Source organism: Pseudophryne corroboree, chromosome 8 (genome assembly GCF_028390025.1).
Source record: "Pseudophryne corroboree isolate aPseCor3 chromosome 8, aPseCor3.hap2, whole genome shotgun sequence".
NCBI lineage: Eukaryota > Metazoa > Chordata > Amphibia > Anura > Myobatrachidae > Pseudophryne > Pseudophryne corroboree.
The window spans coordinates 386,722,299-386,743,761 of NC_086451.1; the positions used below are offsets into that span (position 1 = coordinate 386,722,299).

General features: G+C 49.5%; 1 protein-coding gene across 3 annotated transcripts in view; it reads right to left on the bottom strand.

The window, feature by feature from the left end:
* The window catches only part of LTBP4 (latent transforming growth factor beta binding protein 4), a 411,741-nt gene that overhangs the window by 162,562 nt on the left and 227,716 nt on the right, over positions 1 to 21,463 (bottom strand). For all 3 annotated transcript variants that reach the window (XM_063937673.1, XM_063937672.1, XM_063937671.1), the window contains 3 exons: positions 17,613 to 17,828; positions 16,487 to 16,728; positions 12,225 to 12,327 (listed from right to left, as the gene is read on the bottom strand). In XM_063937673.1, the coding sequence (XP_063793743.1) occupies positions 12,225 to 12,327; positions 16,487 to 16,728; positions 17,613 to 17,828 (561 nt within the window). The remainder of the gene's footprint in view (positions 1 to 12,224; positions 12,328 to 16,486; positions 16,729 to 17,612; positions 17,829 to 21,463) is intronic.

Sequence of the window (21,463 nt, forward strand, 5' to 3'; positions counted from 1 at the left end):
GTGTACCTCACACATCATCTTTCTCCAGTGACTCTACACTGTTGGGGCTATGCTTGCCCTGAGAGTACATCACATGTCATCTTTCTCCTGTGACACTACACTGTTGGGGGCTATGCCCGCCCTGAGTGTACCTCACACGTCATCTCTCTCCAGTGACACTACACTGTTAGGGGCTATGCTCGCCCTGCGTGTACCTCACACGCCATCTTTCTCCAGTGACTCTACACTGTTGGGGCTATGCTCGCCATGAGTGTACCTCACACGTCATCTTTCTCCAGTGACTCTACACTGTTGGGGCTATGCTTGCCCTGAGAGTACATCACATGTCATCTTTCTCCTGTGACACTACACTCTTGGGGGCTATGCCCGCCCTGAGTGTACCTCACACGTCATCTCTCTCCAGTGACACTACACTGTTAGGGGCTATGCTCGCCCTGCGTGTACCTCACACGCCATCTTTCTCCAGTGACTCTACACTGTTGGGGCTATGCTTGCCCTGAGTGTACATCACACGTCATCTTTCTCCAGTGACTCTACACTGTTGGGGCTATGCTCGCCCTGAGTGTACCTCACACGTCATTTTTCTCCAGTGACTCTACACTGTTTGGGCTATGCTTGCCCTGAGAGTACATCACATGTCATCTTTCTCCTGTGACACTACACTGTTGGGGGCTATGCCTGCCCTGAGTGTACCTCAGACGTCATCTCTCTCCAGTGACACTACACTGTTAGGGGCTATGCTCGCCCTGAGTGTACCTCACACGCCATCTTTCTCCAGTGACACTACACTGTTGGGGGCTATGCCCGCCCTGAGTGTACCTCAGACGTCATCTCTCTCCAGTGACACTACACTGTTGGGGGCTATGCCCGCCCTGAGTGTACCTCAGACGTCATCTCTCTCCAGTGACTCTACACTGTTGGGGCTGTGCTCGCCCTGAGTGTGCATCACACGTCATCTTTCTCCAGTGACTCTACACTGTTGGGGCTGTGCTCGCCCTGAGTGTACCTCACACGTCATCTTTCTCCAGTGACTCTACACTGTTGGGGCAGTGCTCGCCCTGAGTGTACCTCACACGTCATCTTTCTCCAGTGACTCTACACTGTTGGGGCTATGCTCGCCCTGAGTGTACCTCACACGTCATCTTTCTCCAGTGACTCTACACTGTTGGGGCTATGCTTGCCCTGAGAGTACATCACATGTCATCTTTCTACTGTGACACTACACTGTTGGGGGCTATGCCCGCCCTGAGTGTACCTCAGACGTCATCTCTCTCCAGTGACACTACACTGTTGGGGCTATGCTCGCCCTGAGTGTACATCACACATCATCTTTCTCCAGTGACTCTACACTGTTGGGGCTATGCTCGCCCTGAGTGTACCTCACACGTCATCTTTCTCCAGTGACTCTACACTGTTGGGGCTATGCTCGCCCTGAGTGTACCTCACACGTCATCTTTCTCCAGTGACTCTACACTGTTGGGGCTATGCTCGCCCTGAGTGTACCTCACACGTCATCTTTCTCCAGTGACTCTACACTGTTGGGGCTGTGTTCGCCCTGAGTGTACCTCACACGTCATCTTTCTCCATTGACTCTACACTGTTGGGGCTATGCTCGCCCTGAGTGTACATCACACGTCATCTTTCTCCAGTGACTCTACACTGTTGGGGCTGTGCTCGCCCTGAGTGTACCTCACACGTCATCTTTCTCCAGTGACTCTACACTGTTGGGGCTGTGCTCGCCCTGAGTGTACCTCACACGTCATCTTTCTCCAGTGACTCTACACTGTTGGGGCTATGCTCGCCCTGAGTGTACATCACACGTCATCTTTCTCCAGTGACTCTACACTGTTGGGGCTGTGCTCGCCCTGAGTATACATCATACGTCATCTCTCTCCAGTGACTCTAGACTGTTGGGGCTATGTTCGCCCTGAGTGTACCTCACACGTCATCTTTCTCCAGTGACTCTACACTGTTGGGGCTATGCTCGCCCTGAGTGTACCTCACACGTCATCTTTCTCCAGTGACTCTACACTGTTGGGGCTATGCTCGCCCTGAGTGTACCTCACACGTCATCTTTCTCCAGTGACTCTACACTGTTGGGGCTATGCTCGCCCTGAGTGTACCTCACACGTCATCTTTCTCCAGTGACTCTACACTGTTGGGGCTATGCTTGCCCTGAGAGTACATCACATGTCATCTTTCTCCTGTGACACTACACTGTTGGGGCTATGCTCGCCCCGAGTGTACCTCAGACGTCATCTCTCTCCAGTGACACTACACTGTTAGGGGCTATGCTCGCCCTGAGTGTACCTCACACGCCATCTTTCTCCAGTGACACTACACTGTTGGGGGCTATGCTCGCCCTGAGTATACATCACACGTCATCTCTCTCCAGTTACTCTACACTGTTGGGGCTGTGCTCGCCCTGAGTATATATCATACGTCATCTTTCTCCAGTGACTCTACACTGTTGGGGCTGTGCTCGCCCTGAGTGTACCTCACACGTCATCTTTCTCCAGTGACTCTACACTGTTGGGGCTGTGCTCGCCCTGAGTGTACCTCACACGTCATCTTTCTCCAGTGACTCTACACTGTTGGGGCTATGCTCGCCCTGAGTGTACATCACACGTCATCTTTCTCCAGTGACTCTACACTGTTAGGGGCTATGCCCGCCCTGAGTGTACCTCACACGTCATCTCTCTCCAGTGACACTACACTGTTAGGGGCTATGCTCGCCCTGCGTGTACCTCACACGCCATCTTTCTCCAGTGACTCTACACTGTTGGGGCTATGCTTGCCCTGAGTGTACATCACATGTCATCTTTCTCCAGTGACTCTACACTGTTGGGGCTATGCTCGCCCTGAGTGTACCTCACACGTCATTTTTCTCCAGTGACTCTACACTGTTGGGGCTATGCTCGCCCTGAGTGTACCTCACACGTCATCTTTCTCCAGTGACTCTACACTGTTGGGGCTGTGCTCGCCCTGAGTGTACATCACACGTCATCTTTCTCCAGTGACTCTACACTGTTGGGGCTATGCTCGCCCTGAGTGTACCTCACACGTCATCTTTCTCCAGTGACTCTACACTGTTGGGGCTGTGCTCGCCCTGAGTGTACATCACACGTCATCTTTCTCTAGTGACTCTACACTGTTGGGGCTGTGCTCGCCCTGAGTGTACCTCACACGTCATCTTTCTCCAGTGACTCTACACTGTTGGGGCTATGCTCGCCCTGAGTGTACCTCACACGTCATCTTTCTCCAGTGACTCTACACTGTTGGGGCTATGCTCGCCCTGAGTGTACCTCACACGTCATCTTTCTCCAGTGACACTACACTGTTGGGGCTATGCTCGCCCTGAGTGTACCTCACACGTCATCTTTCTCCAGTGACTCTACACTGTTGGGGCTATGCTTGCCCTGAGAGTACATCACATGTCATCTTTCTCCTGTGACACTACACTGTTGGGGCTATGCTCGCCCTGAGTGTACCTCAGACGTCATCTCTCTCCAGTGACACTACACTGTTAGGGGCTATGCTCGCCCTGAGTGTACCTCACACGCCATCTTTCTCCAGTGACACTACACTGTTGGGGGCTATGCTCGCCCTGAGTATACATCACACGTCATCTCTCTCCAGTGACTCTACACTGTTGGGGCTGTGCTCGCCCTGAGTATATATCATACGTCATCTTTCTCCAGTGACACTACACTGTTGGGGGCTATGCTCGCCCTGAGTATACATCACACGTCATCTCTCTCCAGTGACTCTACACTGTTGGGGCTGTGCTCGCCCTGAGTATATATCATACGTCATCTTTCTCCAGTGACTCTACACTGTTGGGGCTGTGCTCGCCCTGAGTGTACCTCACACGTCATCTCTCTCCAGTGACACTACACTGTTAGGGGCTATGCTCGCCCTGCGTGTACCTCACACGTCATCTTTCTCCAGTGACTCTACACTGTTGGGGCTATGCTTGCCCTGAGTGTACATCACACGTCATCTTTCTCCAGTGACTCTACACTGTTGGGGCTATGCTCGCCCTGAGTGTACCTCACACGTCATTTTTCTCCAGTGACTCTACACTGTAGGGGCTATGCTCGCCCTGAGTGTACCTCACACGTCATCTTTCTCCAGTGACTCTACACTGTTGGGGCTGTGCTCGCCCTGAGTGTACATCACACGTCATCTTTCTCCAGTGACTCTACACTGTTGGGGCTATGCTCGCCCTGAGTGTACCTCACACGTCATCTTTCTCCAGTGACTCTACACTGTTGGGGCTGTGCTCGCCCTGAGTGTACATCACACGTCATCTTTCTCTAGTGACTCTACACTGTTGGGGCTGTGCTCGCCCTGAGTGTACCTCACACGTCATCTTTCTCCAGTGACTCTACACTGTTGGGGCTATGCTCGCCCTGAGTGTACCTCACACGTCATCTTTCTCCAGTGACTCTACACTGTTGGGGCTATGCTCGCCCTGAGTGTACCTCACACGTCATCTTTCTCCAGTGACACTACACTGTTGGGGGCTATGCTCGCCCTGAGTGTACATCACACGTCATCTTTCTCCAGTGACACTACACTGTTGGGGCTATGCTCACCCTGAGTGTACATCACACATCATCTCTCTCCAGTGACACTACACTGTTGGGGCTATGCTCGCCCTGAGTGTACATCACACGTCATCTCTCTCCAGTGACACTACACTGTTGGGGCTATGCTTGCTCTGAGTGTACATCACACGTCATCTTTCTCCAGTGACTCTACACTGTTGGGGCTATGCTCGCCCTGAGTGTACCTCACACATCATCTTTCTCCAGTGACTCTACACTGTTGGGGCTATGCTTGCCCTGAGAGTACATCACATGTCATCTTTCTCCTGTGACACTACACTGTTGGGGGCTATGCCCGCCCTGAGTGTACCTCACACGTCATCTCTCTCCAGTGACACTACACTGTTAGGGGCTATGCTCGCCCTGCGTGTACCTCACACGCCATCTTTCTCCAGTGACTCTACACTGTTGGGGCTATGCTCGCCATGAGTGTACCTCACACGTCATCTTTCTCCAGTGACTCTACACTGTTGGGGCTATGCTTGCCCTGAGAGTACATCACATGTCATCTTTCTCCTGTGACACTACACTCTTGGGGGCTATGCCCGCCCTGAGTGTACCTCACACGTCATCTCTCTCCAGTGACACTACACTGTTAGGGGCTATGCTCGCCCTGCGTGTACCTCACACGCCATCTTTCTCCAGTGACTCTACACTGTTGGGGCTATGCTTGCCCTGAGTGTACATCACACGTCATCTTTCTCCAGTGACTCTACACTGTTGGGGCTATGCTCGCCCTGAGTGTACCTCACACGTCATTTTTCTCCAGTGACTCTACACTGTTTGGGCTATGCTTGCCCTGAGAGTACATCACATGTCATCTTTCTCCTGTGACACTACACTGTTGGGGGCTATGCCTGCCCTGAGTGTACCTCAGACGTCATCTCTCTCCAGTGACACTACACTGTTAGGGGCTATGCTCGCCCTGAGTGTACCTCACACGCCATCTTTCTCCAGTGACACTACACTGTTGGGGGCTATGCCCGCCCTGAGTGTACCTCAGACGTCATCTCTCTCCAGTGACACTACACTGTTGGGGGCTATGCCCGCCCTGAGTGTACCTCAGACGTCATCTCTCTCCAGTGACTCTACACTGTTGGGGCTGTGCTCGCCCTGAGTGTGCATCACACGTCATCTTTCTCCAGTGACTCTACACTGTTGGGGCTGTGCTCGCCCTGAGTGTACCTCACACGTCATCTTTCTCCAGTGACTCTACACTGTTGGGGCAGTGCTCGCCCTGAGTGTACCTCACACGTCATCTTTCTCCAGTGACTCTACACTGTTGGGGCTATGCTCGCCCTGAGTGTACCTCACACGTCATCTTTCTCCAGTGACTCTACACTGTTGGGGCTATGCTTGCCCTGAGAGTACATCACATGTCATCTTTCTCCTGTGACACTACACTGTTGGGGGCTATGCCCGCCCTGAGTGTACCTCAGACGTCATCTCTCTCCAGTGACACTACACTGTTAGGGGCTATGCTCGCCCTGAGTGTACCTCACACACTATCTTTCTCCAGTGACACTACACTGTTGGGGGCTATGCTCGCCCTGAGTATACATCACACGTTATCTCTCTCCAGTGACTCTACACTGTTGGGGCTGTGCTCGCCCTGAGTGTACATCACACGTCATCTTTCTCCAGTGACTCTACACTGTTGGGGCTATGCTCGCCCTGAGTGTACCTCACACGTCATCTTTCTCCAGTGACTCTACACTGTTGGGGCTATGCTCGCCCTGAGTGTACCTCACACGTCATCTTTCTCCAGTGACTCTACACTGTTGGGGCTGTGCTCGCCCTGAGTGTACATCACACGTCATCTTTCTCCAGTGACTCTACACTGTTGGGGCTGTGCTCGCCCTGAGTGTACCTCACACGTCATCTTTCTCCAGTGACTCTACACTGTTGGGGCTATGCTCGCCCTGAGTGTACCTCACACGTCATCTTTCTCCAGTGACTCTACACTGTTGGGGCTATGCTTGCCCTGAGAGTACATCACATGTCATCTTTCTCCTGTGACACTACACTGTTGGGGGCTATGCCCGCCCTGAGTGTACCTCAGACGTCATCTCTCTCCAGTGACACTACACTGTTAGGGGCTATGCTCGCCCTGAGTGTACCTCACACGCCATCTTTCTCCAGTGACACTACACTGTTGGGGGCAATGCCCGCCCTGAGTGTACCTCAGACGTCATCTCTCTCCAGTGACACTACACTGTTAGGGGCTATGCTCGCCCTGAGTGTACCTCACACGCCATCTTTCTCCAGTGACACTACACTGTTGGGGGCTATGCTCACCCTGAGTGTACATCACACGTCATCTTTCTCCAGTGACTCTACACTGTTGGGGGCTATGCTTGCCCTGAGAGTACATCACATGTCATCTTTCTCCTGTGACACTACACTGTTGGGGGCTATGCCCGCCCTGTGTACCTCAGACGTCATCTCTCTCCAGTGACACTACACTGTTAGGGGCTATGCTCGCCCTGAGTGTACCTCATACGCCATCTTTCTCCAGTGACTCTACACTGTTGGGGCTATGCTCGCCCTGAGTGTACATCACACGTCATCTTTCTCCAGTGACTCTACACTGTTGGGGCTATGCTCGCCCTGAGAGTACCTCACACGTCATCTTTCTCCAGTGACTCTACACTGTTGGGGCTATGCTTGCCCTGAGAGTACATCACATGTCATCTTTCTCCTGTGACACTACACTGTTGGGGGCTATGCCCGCCCTGAGTGTACCTCAGACGTCATCTCTCTCCAGTGACACTACACTGTTAGGGGCTATGCTCGCCCTGAGTGTACCTCACACGCCATCTTTCTCCAGTGACACTACACTGTTGGGGGCTATGCCCGCCCTGAGTGTACCTCAGACGTCATCTCTCTCCAGTGACCCTACACTGTTAGGGGCTATGCTCGCCCTGAGTGTACCTCACACGCCATCTTTCTCCAGTGACACTACACTGTTGGGGGCTATGCTCGCCCTGAGTGTACATCACACGTCATCTTTCTCCAGTGACTCTACACTGTTGGGGCTATGCTTGCCCTGAGAGTACATCACATGTCATCTTTCTCCTGTGACACTACACTGTTGGGGGCTATGCTTGCCCTGAGAGTACATCACATGTCATCTTTCTCCTGTGACACTACACTGTTGGGGGCTATGCCCGCCCTGAGTGTACCTCAGACGTCATCTCTCTCCAGTGACACTACACTGTTAGGGGCTATGCTCGCCCTGAGTGTACATCACACATCATCTTTCTCCATTAACACTACACTGTTGGGGGCTATGCTCGCCCTGAGTGTACATCACACGTCATCTCTCTCCAGTGACACTACACTGTTGGGGGCTATGCTCGCCCTGAGTGTACATCACACGTCATCTCTCTCCAGTGACACTACACTGTTGGGGCTATGCTCGCCCTGAGTGTACCTCACACGTCATCTTTCTCCAGTGACTCTACACTGTTGGGGCTATGCTTGCCCTGATAGTACATCACATGTCATCTTTCTCCTGTGGCACTACACTGTTGGGGGCTATGCCCGCCCTGAGTGTACCTCAGACGTCATCTCTCTCCAGTGACACTACACTGTTAGGGGCTATGCTCGCCCTGAGTGTACCTCACATGCCATCTTTCTCCAGTGACACTACACTGTTGGGGGCTATGCTCGCCCTGAGTGTACATCACACGTCATCTTTCTCCAGTGACTCTACACTGTTGGGGGCTATGCTCGTCCTGCGTATACATCATACGTCATCTCTCTCCAGTGACACAACACTGTTGAGGCTATGCTCGCCCTGAGTGTACATCACACGTCATCTTTCTCCAGTGACTCTACACAGTTGGGGCTATGCTCGCCCTGAGTATACATCACACGTCATCTCTCTCCAGTGACACTACACTGTTGGGGCTATGCTTGCCCTGAGTGTACATCACACGTCATCTTTCTCCAGTGACACTACACTGTTGGGGGCTATGCTCGCCCTGAGTGTACATCACACGTCATCTTTCTCCAGTGACACTACACTGTTGGGGCTATGCTTGCCCTGAGTGTACCTCACACGTCATCTCTCTCCAGTGACTCTACACTGTTGGGGCTATGCTCGCCCTGAGTGTACCTCACACGTCATCTTTCTCCAGTGACACTACACTGTTGGGGGCTATGCTCGCCCTGAGTGTACATCACACGTCATCTTTCTCCAGTGACACTACACTGTTGGGGCTATGCTCACCCTGAGTGTACATCACACATCATCTCTCTCCAGTGACACTACACTGTTGGGGCTATGCTCGCCCTGAGTGTACATCACACGTCATCTCTCTCCAGTGACACTACACTGTTGGGGCTATGCTTGCTCTGAGTGTACATCACACGTCATCTTTCTCCAGTGACTCTACACTGTTGGGGCTATGCTTGCCCTGAGAGTACATCACATGTCATCTTTCTCCTGTGACACTACACTGTTGGGGGCTATGCCCGCCCTGAGTGTACCTCACACGTCATCTCTCTCCAGTGACACTACACTGTTAGGGGCTATGCTCGCCCTGCCTGTACCTCACACGCCATCTTTCTCCAGTGACTCTACACTGTTGGGGCTATGCTTGCCCTGAGTGTACATCACACGTCATCTTTCTCCAGTGACTCTACACTGTTGGGGCTATGCTCGCCCTGAGTGTACCTCACACGTCATTTTTCTCCAGTGACTCTACACTGTTGGGGCTATGCTTGCCCTGAGAGTACATCACATGTCATCTTTCTCCTGTGACACTACACTGTTGGGGGCTATGCCCGCCCTGAGTGTACCTCAGACGTCATCTCTCTCCAGTGACACTACACTGTTAGGGGCTATGCTCGCCCTGAGTGTTCCTCACACGCCATCTTTCTCCAGTGACACTACACTGTTGGGGGCTATGCCCGCCCTGAGTGTACCTCAGACGTCATCTCTCTCCAGTGACACTACACTGTTAGGGGCTATGCTCGCCCTGAGTGTACCTCACACGCCATCTTTCTCCAGTGACACTACACTGTTGGGGGCTATGCCGCCCTGAGTGTACCTCAGACGTCATCTCTCTCCAGTGACACTACACTGTTAGGGGCTATGCTCGCCCTGAGTGTACCTCACACGCTATCTTTCTCCAGTGACACTACACTGTTGGGGGCTATGCCCGCCCTGAGTGTACCTCAGACGTCATCTCTCTCCAGTGACACTACACTGTTAGGGGCTATGCTCGCCCTGAGTGTACCTCACACGCCATCTTTCTCCAGTGACACTGCACTGTTGGGGGCTATGCTCGCCCTGAGTGTACATCACACGTCATCTTTCTCCAGTGACTCTACACTGTTGGGGGCTATGCTCGTTCTGAGTATACATCACACGTCATCTCTCTCCAGTGACACTACACTGTTGAGGCTATGCTCGCCCTGAGTGTACATCACACGTCATCTTTCTCCAGTGACTCTACACAGTTGGGGCTATGCTCGCCCTGAGTATACATCACACGTCATCTCTCTCCAGTGACACTACACTGTTGGGGCTATTCTTGCCCTGAGAGTACATCACATGTCATCTTTCTCCTGTGACACTACACTGTTGGGGGCTATGCCCGCCCTGAGTGTACCTCACACGTCATCTTTCTCCAGTGACACTACACTGTTGGGGGCTATGCTCGCCCTGAGTGTACTTCACACGTCATCTCTCTCCAGTGACTCTACACTGTTGGGGCTATGCTCGCCCTGAGTGTACATCACACGTCATCTTTCTCCAGTGACACTACACTGTTGGGGGCTATGCTCGCCCTGAGTGTACCTCACACGTCATCTCTCTCCAGTGACACTACACTGTTGGGGCTATGCTCGCCCTGAGTGTACATCAAAACACAAAATATGGAGCGCCTGCGTCTGTATTAAACAAAATTAAAGGACTATTAAGTATCCACTAGAACACACGTTCGCTTCACTTGAGGGGCTGTATACACCCTCACAATAAAGCAATAGTAAAACATACAAAAAGAGAGGAGCGCTCATGGGTTCATAATAGAAACCTAATAAATGTATTCAGAGCCTGTAATTAAATAGATTAAGAAATTTATTTAATAAAAAATGACACCAATAAATATGTCACAAACAATTAATTGCACCTAATATGATATGGTAATTCCTTGCTGGCCAGCAGTTTAAATTGGCAATGATTACTATTAAAACGTCGCTCAGTGAGGAATCAGCGCACTGAAAGAACTGTGCTGTTGTGCTATCAGCGTGTAGTAACTTTGTATCAGTCAGTGATGGTAACTGTTGCACGCTCAGATTGTGGAGGTGTAGCGGCTAATGACAGCATTTACAAAGTGTCCGATTACCTCCCTTGTAGATATAGCGTAGTGGTCCTGCCCCCAGTAACCGAGCGTCCTCGGATGTTTAGGATTGTCCACGGGGGTTGCCTTTCGTATCACCTGCTGTGACTACAAGTTGCTCCACGGGAGGAGAGTGTTAAACGGACTTGCAATACTGATGCTTGTTCTAGCGAGAATACTTCTGCTCGTGGCGGGATGGACAGATGGCAATGTCCCGTAACAGCTCCCGCTCTGCTATGCCGTGCACCTCCGTGTTTGCCAGGAACACTGCTGCAGCTGCACAAAGTGAGTGGAGACTGACGCGTTTCGTCACGGAATCACGTGACTTTTTCATCACACGTCATCTTTCTCCAGTGAGTCTACACTGTTGGGGCTATGCTCGTCCTGAGTGTACATCACACGTCATCTCTCTCCAGTGGCAATACACTGTTGGGGGCTATGCTCGCCCTGAGTGTACGTCCCACGTCGTATCTCTCCAGTGACACTACACTATTAAGGGGCTGTCCTCGCCCTGAGTGTACATCACATGTCATCTCTCTCCAGTGACTCTACACTATTGGGGGTTATGCTTGCCCTGAGTGTACATTACACGTCATCTCTCTCCAGTGGCAATACACTGTTGGGGGCTATGCTCGCCCTGAGTGTACATGTCACATCATTTATCTCCAGTGGCACTACACTGTTGGGAGCTATGCTCGCCCTGAGTGTACATACCACGTAATTTCTTTCCAGTGACACTACACTGTTGGAGCTATGCACGCTCTGAGTGTACATCACACGTCATCTCTCTCCAGTGACTCTACACTGTTGGGGGCTATGCTTGCCCTGAATGTACATCACACGTCACCTCTCTCCAGTGGCACTACACTGGTGGAGGCTATGCTCGCCCTAAATGTACATCACACCTTGCAGTAGAAGCACAACACCACCAGAGATCATACCATAAAACAACTGTACTCTATGTACGGGTTTTCCTGTGTTCTTGGTCTGCAGATTTGATCTCCGTAATAAACCATTACGGGTTAGGAATTAGAAAATGATTTGTAAATATATATGTAAGATAAAGTACAGATATAATATAGGTATTGCTCTTTATTTATACAAGGCCATCATATTCTGCAGTACTTTACCATCAGGAAAGCAAACCAAACATGCCATGAAAACAGAATATTTCCTTTTCACCAAAGCTTAAAACCTTAAGCATTCAGGGAATGAAACACAGAGGACCAGTCATGCCAGCCAGAGGGGTATAACTTACCATTGTGCCCAGGGCAAGGAGTGCAGCCATGGACCCCCCAGGCCACTCCAGAGCCTCGACAGCAGATATCCTGAGTCCTCAGGCCAGCTATAGGTGAAGCACACTGCAATACAAGCAGAAAGCTGAAATTACATGATAGGTGAGCAGATGTTCTGGCAGCCGGGTGCAATATGTCATAGCTTGGGCCCAACATTCACTAGACTTAGATGTCTCCCCATGGGATAGCAATAATATTGCTGTCATCTAAACTGACTCACTGCCGTGCTTTCCCGAGACTGTGCTGTTCTGTCACATGTGATGGAGCAGTCATAAAGGGATAGGCTCTTTGATGAGACCCCATGAGACGATATAGTCATATATTGGAAAGGACCTTTCTCTGCTAATCATGCGAGTTAGTAACATCATTTAGAGCAAGTGGGACCGAACTATTCCTAACAGCAGCTTCAGTGAGATGAATATGCAACCAACTCACCAGGCTGCAGATACCAATGCTTAATATATTGACTGCTGTGGTTGGCAGTATATAGATGGAGGGTATAGTTCCCATCACTTTTTATACCCTTTTGCGAGACTGATCCCCGTTTACCTGTCCTGTTTTCCATATTTATGGTATGGCCTTTCAGGAATGTGCGGAATAGTAAAATAAAGCAGTTCCATTCTAATACAGTCCAAGTGTATTATAAGGTTATATGTTCTCCCCCCATAAATTATTATATATAATATAATAGTGTTTACAGTATATAAATAAATCCTGATGATTTCTTGTTTACTATCTTTAGGTGTCGTTCTTGTGAATGTGCTTTACATTGATCACCTGCCTCAGCCGTTTTAATCCAGCATGTAGTATATTTCGTCAAGAAAGTCTAGATGAAATGTGTATAGGAATACCGTAACGTAAGTATATAGGAAACATGAAGGAGGCATAAATTAGGCAGCTAATTATACTTGAAATGGGTGTAAGTAATCGGCTCAATAGCAAAAACCAGCAAGCGGTGGACATGTGAAATAAGGTTATCCCATATGCATGGGAGGTCAGCATAGAAAAAATGGCAGAGGTAATGCGGGAGGCAGGAAGGGGCATAGCGTGGGCAGAGCAGCTGCACTGTGATATGTCCATCTCCAGTGTGGTATGGAAGGTAGATAGTAACTAGGTCGACAGTGTCTAGGTCGACCACTATTGGTCTACAGGGTCTTTAGGTCTACAGGGTCTTTCGGTCGTCATGGTCTAGGTCAACGGGTCAAAAGGTCGACATGAGTTTTTTATGTTTTTTTTGGTGTCGTTTTCTTCATAGAGTGACCGGGAACCCCAATTAGTGCACCCTGTCCCCTCGCATGGCTCACTTCGCTCGCCATGCTTCAGGCAGATTACCGTTCCAATCGTCGTCCACGTGGATCATTAAGTATGAAAAGGTTGAAATAAAGAAAGAAATTGTGAAACTCATGTCGACCTTTTGACCTGTTGACCTAGAACATGTCGACCTAGAGACCCTGTTGACCTAGAAACCCTGTCGACCTAGTTACTGTCGACCAATAGTGGTCGACCTAGATAATGTCGACCTAGTTACTGTAGACCTAGAGACCGGATCCCCCATTTCATACCGATAGTGATATACAGTACCCTGGGTCCCTTCCTCCTCATTGGTGGATAGGAAGGAGTGTATAGTAATTTACAGTAATAGCAGACAATAAGTAGGGTGCTCACTACTGCTTCTCTTAGCTTACATAATAGGGTGCGGAGGCTGGAGAAATCCCTCCCTGCGTCTGCTCATGGGGTGATGAATAACAGGGTGGGGGTTAAAAAGGGAGAGTTTAATAAAAGGTCTAGAGTAAGTAATTAAGGGGGGTGATTAATAATAGAGGTGGTGATGATAATGGGGATAAGGAGAGGGCAGATGACATTTCTACCACCCAGTACAAAATACCCTGTTCCCACATTTGCCACTTAATTTATTTTTTATAGTTACTAATGCTGAATTATTTGACATATGGGGGTATATTTACTAAAATTCGTATTTTCCCGTTTGAGGTCAAAGTTCAATCACGAATGACATCGAAAGTGTAAAGTTGCAACTTTTTGAATTTAGTACGACTAATTTACTAAGCTGTCGTATTCTGCATTTTTGGATTTACCGATGTCGATGTCATTCGTTTTTTTTGGCAGTGTTTTACGTGAGTGACTTGTAAAACACTGCCGACTTTAATACAATGAATCTCGGCCGGATCTGAGAGATCCGTGCTGGGCTTCATTGTGCACCTTTTATAAAAATGTAATTAGTGTTAAAATAAAATAAAAAATTGTGTGGGGTCCCCCCTCCTAAGCCAAACCAGCCTCGGGCTCTTTGAGCCGGTCCTGGTTGCAAAAATATGGGGGAAAAAATGTCAGGGGTTCCCCCATATTTAAACAACCAGCACCGGGCTCTGCGCCTGGTTCTGGTTCTAAAAATACGGGGCTCCTGTAGTGTATGACAGGCAGCACACGGCAGTGTTACTATGTAGCGCCTATGTGCTCCATTGTAACCAATGGTGGGAACTTTGTGGTCAGCGGTTGACCGAAAGTAACCTCACCGCTGACCACAAAGTTCCCACCATTGGTTACAATGGAGCGCATAGGCGCTACATTGTAACATTGCCGTGTGCTGCCTGTCATACACTACAGGAGCACACAGCCAATCAGGAGGGTGCCACAATGTGGCGCTCCCTGATTGGCTGATGGAACCCTCTTAGACATAAGTCAGAGGGGGTTTCTGGCATTCGGGGAAAGGGGTCCCATGTGAAAACATGGGGCCCCTTTCAGTGCGAGGTCGGGTATCCGTTTTGTTTTTTTCACAAGTACCTGGATTACAAATGGATTACAAGAGGAGACATCTACACTGGATTTTGTGAGTATAATTTTTTCAACAGGTACCCCATGGATTCTACATGGAGAAGAGGACCGACCCTCGTGTGAACATAGGTAAGTATGTGTATATGGAGGTGTGGATGTATGCATTAAAGTTTTACTTTCAAGGTGTGTGTCTTATGTTTTTATTGGGGTATTTTTTTAGTAGTAGTACTACAGGTACCAGCGGGCCCGGTTTTCCACCGCATGCTGGTACTTGTGGTTCTCCAAGTACCAGCTTGCGGGGGAGGCTTGCTGGGACTTGTAGTACTGCTACTAAAAACAATATTAATTTTTTGACAAAACGGCTATCAGCCTCCCACCCGCAGCCCTTGGATGGGGGGGACAGCCTCTGGCTTCACCCCTGGTCCATGGGTGGCTGGAGGGGGGGAGACCCCTTGATTGAAGGGGTCCCCACTCCTCCAGGGTACCCCGGCCAGGGGTGACTAGTTGGTTATGTAATTCCAGGGCCGCCGGGACCTATATAAAAGTGTCCCCCGGCTGTGACATTATGTATCTGGCTAGTGGAGCCCGGTGCTGGTTTCAGAAATACGGGGGACCCCTACGCTTTTTGTCCCCCGTATTTTTGGAACCAGGACCAGGCGCAGAGCCCGGTGCTGGTTGTTTAAATATGGGGGAACCCCTGACATTTTTCCCCCCATATTTTTGCAACCAGGGCCGGCTCAAAGAGCCCGAGGCTGGTTTTGCTTAGGAGGGGGGACCCCACGCATTTTTTTTTTTTAAATATCACTTCCCCATCCCCTTCCCACTGATAAACATGCACAGATCTCATGGATCCGTGCATGCCTATCCAAACACGGGGGGAAAAAGCAGGTCTGTTTTTTTTAGCACTTTTCCACGAATTGTATTTCAGCACGGCAGTGTTTGGCTATTGTCGGCAGTGTTTGTGATTTGCACTTTTTAGTAAATTACCGATTTCTACCAAATTGCAGGCGTATTTGACCGATGGTGTATTGATTCGTGATTTTTTTCCTAGGACTTCCAAAATATTACGAATGCCCTCATCACTGCCGAGATTTTTGCTTAGTAAATTCCTGAAATGACACTTTGAAGAAAAAACGTCATCTCGGTCAAAATCGGGACCTTAGTAAATATACCCCATGGTCTTACAAAAACATCAATGTATTAATTCAGGTAACCGTAAGAGTAAATGAAGTGGTAAGTTTGGTAGCAAAGCTTTTGGTACTACAGTAGGAGAGTCTGCTGTTCCATAGGCATCCACTGGAAATATAGCAGTTTCTGTTTCTGTCCTCAAGTACAGTCACAGTGACAGTAGCATCACATGCGCAGCAAAATTGCAGTAAAGAGTAGTGGGTATGACTTTATCATGGGAAGACTAGTATCTTCAGGAACCAACATGTACCTGACCATTGTCCAGTCGTCTGAAGCAGTAACCATAGCCAGAGTTTTCTGAATAGCCGTTGATTCTGGGGCTGTTCTGAGCCTGTACCCGGTGCACAGGAACTCTGCCCGCCTGACTCTGGGACACCTCCCTGCGCCCGGCACTTGTCTGTCCCTCACGTCCGTCCACACGCTCCACCTGATGGATGTTCACAGTGGCCTCCGGGGGGTGTTTTACATGGACCTCCACTATGGATGCTCCTCCTGTAGGAACAGGACCAGAGCTGGGATAACATATAAGACTACATACCATGGACATCACCAAAATGTAATAGAACGACGCTGTCCTTCTTAGGGAAAGGTAACAGTGAAAATAGAATATAAGATAATACATGTTAATGCTCTTTGGGTTCTTCCATCTTAGAATAAGTTTCTCATTAAATGCTGCCATGTTTCTGGGAAAGTCTCTCACATTCATAGTCACTGACTAGAATCATAAATAACCAGCCTGATAGCAGCAGCGTATGATAAACACCTGGGGGAAGATTTACTAAAAGAAAACTTCTAAAAATGAAAATGTGTTGGTGTTGCCCACACCAGCCAACTAGCTTATACCGTATACTTGCCTACTCTCCCGGAATGGCCGGCAGGCTCCCGAAAATCGGATGGTGCTCCCGGCCCACCAGAAGGGTGGGCAAGTCTCCCAACCCGCCGCCACCTGCCCGCAATCCCCCGCCGCCACTCACATCCTCCCACAGTCGAGGGGGGGGCGATGACGTGATTCACATCATAGTGGCCCCAGCCCCTTGCCGCCTAATGCCTGTAATCTCAGCATTGGGTGGTGGGGGCGGATCCGCAATGATGGGAATTGCAGACATGCCCCCACCCCTACCCAGCGGCAGCACCGTGGCCCCACCCCCAGTGTGCTGCACCACGCCCCCTGCGTTGCAAAGACAGCTGGGGGGCAGCCACAATATCGGCTAGTATATTATACTTTAGTTGTCATTTCACTATTGCATCCTAGAACATTATAGGCAGAATCGGATTGGTCGCTATGGGATTTTAGAAGCTTTGGCAAACCTACCCCGTGGTCTACCATATTATATATTACAGCACACATAGGGAAATATGCTGTTTGCTCCTCTTACCGTCTTTCTCCGGCTGATGATTGGATAGAGGTAAAGTGTACACAGATTTTGTCAATAAATTGTGCTCCTCACTACTGTTCCTGATGGTGTACGCAGCGACCCCACTGTTTGGGGACACAGAAATCTGGCAAAACTTCCCAGTGAAGTTTGGGGGGCAGAGGCACGTATCCTTCTTTATACATACACCACCATTATTGCACAATAGTGGGCAAAGAACTGTAAAGAGAGAAATGATAAATGGTTATAAAAGAAGGTTATGGGCATAATGTCATTGAGAGCAAGACATGGGTGGTCCTGGAAAATCCTGGTAGATACAAACCTGAAGTTACAGATGATGCAACAGAAATAATGAGGTTTATTTACAAACATGCAATAACCCACAACATTTTCCATCATTGTTTAACCAGTAGTAGACCAATCAAAGCGAATTGCAGAGTTGTTGGTTTGGGTTGCTGATGCTTTGTGTATAAAGAACCATGGGGGGTACAGTATAAATGACTGGCGGACGAGATGCCCGCAGTCACAATACCGACATCGGCATCCCGATGGGGGCGAAGTAAGTATGTTCCCCCCTCTCCTCTTCGCCTTAACCCTCCCTTCCCGCGGCCTAACCCTGACCTCCCCCGTTAGTGCCTAACCCTAACCTCCCTCAGGAGGTGCCTAAACCTAACCTTCCCCCCTGCAGCCTAACCCCAACCCCCTCCCCCCGCAGCCTAACCCTCCCTCCCCCCACCTAAACCTAACACACACACAAACAGACCCCCGGCTCTAGCACTAACCCACACGCTTTAGTTACAGTTGCGATGCCGGCTGTCGGGATCCCAGCGTCGGTCTCCTAACCCTGCCGAGCCTCCGACGTCTGCATTCTGATGGGTGATAGGATTCCAGTGTCAGGATCACAACAGATGGCATCTTAACCGCATCCCAAACCATGTATTAAGTGTACATTATGTGTAGCTCCATTTATACCCCTTCCAGACAGCTATGTCGAATCGCACTCGGGATTTGTACAAGGGTGCGACCCAGCTAGGACCCCTTTCAGAGTGGTGGCAGACCCAGCTTATTGGTAGGTTGGTGACGTCACCACTGACGCATGCCGATGCAGTGCTTGGAGATAGGTCATCTCCAACCGCTGCCTCTTCGTATTCAGTGAACGGGTGCCGGGAAGCATCAACCCGGGTTACCCATTCATACTGCACCGCGAGCTGGGTTGAACACGTGTTCAACACTGCTCGCTACCCGCGTTGAAATACCGACTCGGGTAATTTAACGTGGTCCCTTACAGACTGCGCTGCAACCCGGGTTCCTGTGCGTTCACGTGCAGTAACCTGGGTTATTGCTGGCGGTCTGAAAGGGGTATTGCTGACCATGTTGTACATTTGTGACATGTTATGGGGCTGATTCTGAGTTGCTGCAATACAAGGCGTGCAAATACTTTTATTGTTTATTGCATGCCGGGTAAATACAAGCTGCTTTTTCAAGGAGCCCACAAAGGCTGGACAGCTTTATCATAAACTCTGCAATTTAGATTTGAGTTTGGACATGCCCGTCTCAAATCTAAATCAAAATACACTACACACCTAATATTGCACATTTACAGACACGTGGTTTTGCTTCTATGTGTAGAAAAATACTCTCAGGAGCTATTTGAATTTGTGTTGGAACCTTTTCCCCATGTCAGTTGCCTACAGTTCACTAGAAAGGTGAGCAACACTTTGGAGTTGCCATTTTTATTTTATTTTTTATTTTTTTCTACTGGTAAGTTAGTGGATCAATGTGATCGTGGCCTAAAGGGCATGCTGGTGCTTCTAGTTCATTTCAGATATAAACAGTTGTGCATTCTCACAATAACAACTCTTTCACTTACAAAAGTATTATTATTTATTTGATAACTGTTACAAGAGTTCTTAATGTATGTATATATAGTTTTTTATATTCAGTATATGTTAATTTTCATAACATGTTATAAAATACATTACAGGTACCTTGCAGCTCTCCAGCTGTTGTGGAACTACAAGTACCAGGATGAGTTGTCATCATATCTGCGTATTACACTGAGGGGGTAATTCAGATCTGATCATAGAAGTGCTTAATTTCTCGATTATTTACTCTGACATGCGGGGGGACGCCCAGCACAGGGCCAGTCCGCCCCGCATGTCAGGCTCCGTCTCCCCCGCCCCCCGCATAGGTGCAAAAGCATCACATGGCGGCGATGCTTATGCATCTGGTGAGTATCTCCCTGCCCGCGCAGCTCCTGCGCACTGGCAGGAGGCTACCAGCCACGTCCCGGGTCACAGCGGCGGCGTGTGACATCACACAGCCGCCATGGCCCGCCCCCCCCCCCCAACGGTCCGGACACACCTGCGTTGTCCAGACTGCACCCTGCCAATGGCGTTCTAATGCCGTTGGCACGCCCCCTCCCACCCCACGACCATCTCTGCCTATCAGGCAGAGGCAATCGCAGCCCAGAGATGCTTTTAGCATCTCACTGGGCTCCCGGGGTGTGCACGCCACAAAAAAATTCAAACTGCAATTGCTGCCGCTGCAGCGATCCAGTCTGAATTAGCCCCTAAAATCAGACAGCCAACTTGAAAAGGAGTTTACAGAATCTTGGCTAGAAAATTGGTGGAGAAATTTATTTTGCACATATCATTTTATGATGCCCTCTGAGACAGATATTTTGGAAAGACTCCACTTTCCTTCAACACACTTCTTAGTTAGGGGGTAACTGCTGCCCACCCAGATGTGGAACGGTTATATACTGTACATATGAAAAAGATGACAGCCATACTCTGCTGTAGGCCAACCTTACTAATCAGCCTTGATTTTCTACCAACAGGAATATCACAAATGCGCAGGTCCCTGAACACTAAGTATTTTGTGACAGTGAGGAGAAGCAGACGGAACTAGGGTTGGTCCAGGACATTCCTGGCCCGCTAGATCTCAGTCCAAACACCCCCCAGAGCCTGCACCATGCAGCACATTTGATATAAAGCAGACACTCACAGAAAGAGCATTGTGAAGCATAATTGAGACTGGATGTGTGACCAGTTAGGGAGGATGCCTGATTAACTCTTATGGCAGTAAACAAAACAAAGGGCCTTATTCAGAAAATAAATATAGTGACGATGACGGACGCAAGCCGCCAATGCTTTCAACCTGCGCATGTGTCTGAGTCGCAGTCCGATGGTTACTGCTCTGAGAAGCAAATCTTAATTGCCTGCAGAGAGACTGACATTCAGTGAGCATTGAAGAAAGGCATACCTCCCAACATTAAGGTATGTGCAGCCGGGACTCCAGCGCAACCAAGCCACGCCCGAAAAGGGGGCATGACCTCGGGGGAGAGGGCGTGGCTTAACTGGATCATGCTTCCGCAAACCATGCCCCCCGAATTCATCACTTAGGGGGCATGGCCAGCGCATGTAGATACATTATGGAAATGCTTGAGTAAACAGGAAAGTCTTGAGTCTATTTTTTAAGGATTCTATAGTTGGGGCCTGGCAGCTGTGTTTTGCACCAGCTGTAAGCGGTGTAATTGTTTTGCTGGGAGACCAAGGTAGAGGGCATTACAGTGGTCTAATCAAGATTATACAAATGCATGTATGACTTTTGGCAGATCATCTGAGGGAATTAAGTGCTTGATTCTGGCTATGTTCCTCAGGTGAAAGAATGAGGATTTGATTGTGGCTGATATCTGATGTTTAAGTGCCAAGCCACCATCCAGGACAACATCAAGATTCTGCACACGATCAGTGGTTTGTAATTCTGAATCCCCAAGTGGAAGTCCAGTTGGTTGGCTATGCTGCAGTCTTGTCCTTTGATGTTGCGGCCCTATCATAAGGACCTCTGTT